This window comes from Penaeus vannamei, chromosome 22, assembly GCF_042767895.1.
Source record: "Penaeus vannamei isolate JL-2024 chromosome 22, ASM4276789v1, whole genome shotgun sequence".
Classification (NCBI taxonomy): domain Eukaryota; kingdom Metazoa; phylum Arthropoda; class Malacostraca; order Decapoda; family Penaeidae; genus Penaeus; species Penaeus vannamei.
Genome location: NC_091570.1, coordinates 12,592,576 through 12,597,575, shown reverse-complemented (window position 1 = coordinate 12,597,575; position 5,000 = coordinate 12,592,576). Strand labels below are relative to the sequence as shown.

The 5,000-nt window shown below is 47.7% G+C and overlaps 1 protein-coding gene across 19 annotated transcripts in view; it reads left to right on the top strand.

Moving 5' to 3' along the window:
- RhoGAP19D (Rho GTPase activating protein at 19D) overlaps positions 1-5,000 on the top strand; it is a 345,152-nt gene that overhangs the window by 298,584 nt on the left and 41,568 nt on the right. For all 19 annotated transcript variants that reach the window (XR_011399443.1, XR_011399441.1, XR_011399442.1 and 16 more), the window contains 2 exons: positions 250-433; positions 3,167-3,256. Coding sequence is in view for 15 of the 19 variants with exons in the window: in XM_070136595.1 (XP_069992696.1) it covers positions 250-433; positions 3,167-3,256 (274 nt within the window). In the remaining 4 variants the exon portion in view is untranslated. The remainder of the gene's footprint in view (positions 1-249; positions 434-3,166; positions 3,257-5,000) is intronic.

Sequence of the window (5,000 nt, the reverse complement as noted above, 5' to 3'; positions counted from 1 at the left end):
TTGCTCGTTATGCACGAGACCTGAGAGTCAGTGACCTCTCGCTCTGCGGTTGTCACGGGAGGGTGGGAGCAGGTGCGGCGAGGAACCAGTTGTTGTAGGGTGTTGCATTTGTTGCAGCGTGACAGAAAAAAATGTACGGTGCGGAGGAAGTGCAGGACGGGTTATGTGTCTCGGTGTGTTACTCGTAATTACGTCATAGCAGCAGAGATGTACATTTGAGTGATCACGTTTTATTCTTCTTTGTTCCAGTGGTTCTCGGGGCGAGGGACTCGAGGGCGTGGTGGCAGACGGGGGCGTGGTGTCGAGAGTGGGCACCCCCGTGACCCCAGGAGGACCCCTGTGCGTGGGAGACCTGCCCTCCCCTGCCTCCCTCCAGTCTGCCATCCTCAGGCAAGGGTCGCTGCACGTCAAGCTCACAATGGTCGACGGCAAGGTACGTGGCGTCATTGCATGTAACAGAGGAAACAGCTGTGTTGTTTTAGTTTAATTATGACCATTAGTATATTTTCATGTCAGTGTGCTTTTAAAAGCGTGTGTTTAGGTTTTGTTTTATTGACTCACGAAGTAGGCGATTCTCCTCTTTTATTTAAAAATGATGTTAGTGTTCCAACCTATTCGAAACGAAGTCAACATATGTCATCTTGTGGTTGGTATGGGCAGGATATCTTTGCTGGGGTGGAATGGGCTCGTGATTTCTGTAGGTAGCAAATTTCCCTTTTTATTAACTCTAAAGCCAAGGTGTTGCAAGCAATCCAACCCTATCGGATGCGGCGTTGGTCACCCTGTGATGGTTATGGGCGAGATTTCTTTTTCCGTGCAGTGGGTCCGTGGTTTCTAAAGATGAGTGTATGTTTTTGTGCATTAGTTCTAAAGCCAGAGTGATGCACGGAGAGCATTTAAGCGTTCTTCTGTTCCGTGTCCGCGAAGGCCATCTGTGTACTGACCGAATGACGGATTGCAGGTTCTCAGAACTACGTCATAAGAAACAGCAGAAGCCGGAAGTCAGAGGATGGCCAAAATGACGTCACTAATCGGTATTTCTTCTTGAAGATGTAACGCTCGGACCAGGTGCAAGATGATACTAATGGGTCTCTAATAGTTAGCACTTGATTGTTTTTTAAATAGTAGCACCGTGTTGATGAAAAAAAAACAGCGCTAGCACGTGAAAAGTCGCCCATGGCCACAAACACAAAGCGTTGTCGTGGTTTTTGAATGTTTGTGTTTCACAATTCGTACTTACCATCCTCCGTCCACATTTTCTTTACAGCTTCGTTTTCGTTTTGCCACGACTGTACATTTTCTCCTCTTTCTTCTTTTTCCTCTTTCATTTCTTCGTATTCTTGCTGCAACTGTTGCTCCTTTTCCCTCTTCTCCTCCTGTTCCTCCTCCTCCTCCTCCTCCTCATCATCATCATCATCATCATCATCATCCTGTTGCTGCTGCTTCTATTTCTTCTTCTCTTCCTCCTCTTTCTTCTTCTCCTCACCTGCCACCATCACCACCTCCCCCCCTTCCCCCTTCCCCCTGCCCTTCTCTTGTACATCAGTGTTCATATTCACTACTACTACTTCTTCTGCTGCTGCTGCTGCTGCTGCTGCTGCTGCTGCTGCTGCTGCTGCTGCTGCTGCTGCTGCTGCTGCTGCTACTGCTACTGCTACTGCTACTACTACTACTACTACTACTACTACTACTACTACTACTACTACTACTTCTACTTCTACTTCTACTTCTACTTCTACTTCTACTTCTTCTACTAATACTACTACTACTGCTGCTGCTGCTGCTGCTGCTGCTGCTGCTACTGCTACTGTTGCTGCTCTTTCTCCCTCGCCTTACCTCCCACCATCACCGCCTCTCCCTTCCCTCAGCTCTCCTCTTGAACATCCGTGTCCGTATACTCCGGGAATTAGGTTTCTGGTGACCCAAAACCCCACGTCAATTTATATCTGTTAATGAAGAAGTCTTGAAAGATTCGTGGAGAATGAAGTACATCTAAACGTGATAGTTTGAATATGATTTTAATGTGGCAGTCTATCTGTGCCTGTCGGTTTTCGTCTGACAGTGAGCTGATAGTTTGATGGAACAAAAGGCGATTCAGTTGCCGTATCGGTATGTCAGGAATATGTAATATGATATGAGATGGAATATCTTGCATCAGAGCAGCATGCGATCAAGTTTGCGAAAGGCCACCATAGAGACGGAGCTGGTATGTTAATCTTGCTCATTGTCATTCCTTATTAGCGAGAATAGACAACTGTCAGTCGAACGGAGGAGACGACACCGGACGCTCACAATGGGCCTGCCCTTTGGCGTACTGTGATCTATTTTTAGGCCCTCATTTGCATTTTGTTGCCGTCCAGCCATGTCTACGGCATATGGATTGGGTGATAAGCTTGTCTACGAGACGTTTTGGTTCTTTGATTCTTCTGCGGTGGAATTTTATTTTGTTTATATATTTTTTAAAGATTAATTTTCTTGATAGTCAGTCGTTGTTGAATGTTAGGAAAGTGTCAGGAAGTGAATTGCGAAATGTTTAGAATTGTCGGTGTCCTGGGCGGCAGTTGGGACTCGCTTGTTGGTGCTTCCGTTGCCGGCTTTATTCGTTTTCATTTCGAACTAAAGAAAGAAAATAACGAAACTTCATATCGAACTTAGGGAACTGTGCCGCCATGGGCAGTATTTTTTTCCTTGTGATTATTCATTTCCCGACGGCGGCTCCTTCACACTCACGAGGTAGCGCGCCCCGGGGAGTGGAAGGCGATTCAAGGAAATATTCCCAATTTTTTGCTCCCTCATGTCCTATGACGCCTCGAATGTTCAAGGCCCGATTATGTGCTAACTCTAGTGAATTTCCCGTGTTTCTGGGGTGCTAGAAATGCGGATGTGTGTTTTTTCTTTCTTTTTAATTATAGGTTAAAAGCATGTGAATGTGTGTTAGGCGTTTACACACAAGAGTGACTTCATTTTCTTTAAATATAGGAAATCCGGCCTTGTTACTTGGCAGCTCCTTGGCTGACATGTTTACCCATAGGTTGTTCGTATTTTGAAGGGGCTGACAAGGATAGTTGGGCGGTTCAGTTTTAGTGGTCACGTGATATATGAATAATTATTATGGCTCCTAAACGTGGACTCAACGTTAACCATGAGGTCTCTTTTGTGCTTTCAGAGAGCGGGCGACAGGTCGTGGAAGACAGTATGGGCGGTAGTACAAGGACACGCCCTCATCTTCTACAAGGACCGCCAGCATGCCCTGCAGGTGACGTACAGTACTCCTTTTAAAGTACTCATTTTTCTTAACCTTTTTTGTACCATCGACCACACTCCCATCACTTCGCCGATAAGGTCACGTCCATTTCCATCTTCAGCGTTCACCGAGGACTATTTTTGCGGATCACATCATCGCCCAGGACGACCGACCTCGTCGACGGTGATTTTGGGGAGAATAAAGGAAACCATAATTCGCGCCATCCTGTTGACGTGTGACGTCTTGGTCGCCGTTTCCGCGAAGCAGCTTTTGAATAAAACAAACACTCAGCACGGTGACGCAATCGCATTCTTTTAAGGGAAAAGAAAACGTGGGCTTATCAGAATGCCATGGAAAAGCGAGTTTAAGTTTTTTTATAAAGACAATTACATTGCGTCGACGTGACCTCGACGAGATCCTCCCGCGGCGGTGACGCATAGCCTGCCTCTCCAGGAGTGAGTAGCCGCTCTGTCACTCGAGTAACAGCATTGCATTATTGTGTGAAAGTATGAGTCTGTATGCGTGCGTTTGGATGTGTATTTTCCCAAGCCCGAGGCTGCGAGCACACGAACGCTCCTATACTCATGACTTAAAGCGGGTAACATCAACAGACCTTCCTTTGTGCGATTCCTGTGGGACGACCAGGCTGTATCCCACGGGTTCTTCTTACTTCTAAGATGTTGGTGTTGTCCTTTTGGGGGTTGCTGTAGGCCTAATAAGCGTGGGAAATTAGAATATTAACTTAAGATAAGCTTGAATCTTTAGAAACAGGCGTAAGCGATAAGCGGAAACCAGAGTATCATAATGACGTCACGTTTGTAACTTTATACTACTCTCTGACGTCACGTATGACTAGGGTGAGGGGGTACTCATGTCTTCTCTTCCTTTCTCTCTCTCTCTCTCTCTCTCTCTCTCTTTCTCTCTCTCTCTTTCTCTCTCTCTCTTTCTCTCTCTCTCTCTCTCTCTCTCTCTCTCTCTCTCTCTCTCTCTCTCTCTCTCCCCTCACCCCATTTTGCTTCCATACCTTTCCGTTCCCACTGTCATTGCCCCAGTATTTCCATTCTGTGCATCTCTCTCCTTTCTCCTCAAATTACCCCTTCCTCCTCATCGCCCCTCTTTTTCCTTTTCCTTCTCGCCATCCCCTTCTCCCTTCACCTCGCCATCTCCCTCCTTCCTCTTCCTTCTTAACCCCCTTCTACTGATCCCTGTCCCTCATTCTCATCCCCCCCTCTTCCCAGTCCTCATCGCCCAACCTTTCTTCCTCCTCTCCCTCTCTCATTCCTCCTCTTCCCCCCTCTCTCCTCCTCACCACAACCCCCTCCTGTATGTTACCCTTTCCTCTTCCCTCGCCCTTCCCTCTCATCCCTTCCCTTACCCTTTCCTCCCCACCCCTCCCTTCCCCTCTCATACCTTCCCCTATTCCTCCCCTCCCCTCCCCTTCTTCCCTTTCCCCTTCTTCCTCCCTTTCCCTCCCCTCCCTTCCCTCCCATTCCCTTCCCCTCCCATTCTCCTCCCTTCCCCTCTTCCTCCCACCCCTGTCATCCATCCACTACGGTCTCTCTCTCTCTCTCTCTCTCTCTCTCTCTCTCTCTCTCTCTCTCTCTCTCTCTCTCTCTCTCTCTCTCTCTCTCTCTCTCTCTCTCTCTCTCTCTCTCTCTCTCTCTCTCTCTCTCTCTCTCTCTCTCTCTCTCTCTCTCTCTCTCTGGCTCCCGTTGCAACCGCATTGTTACCGGCAATGCTGACGGGTGACACTCGA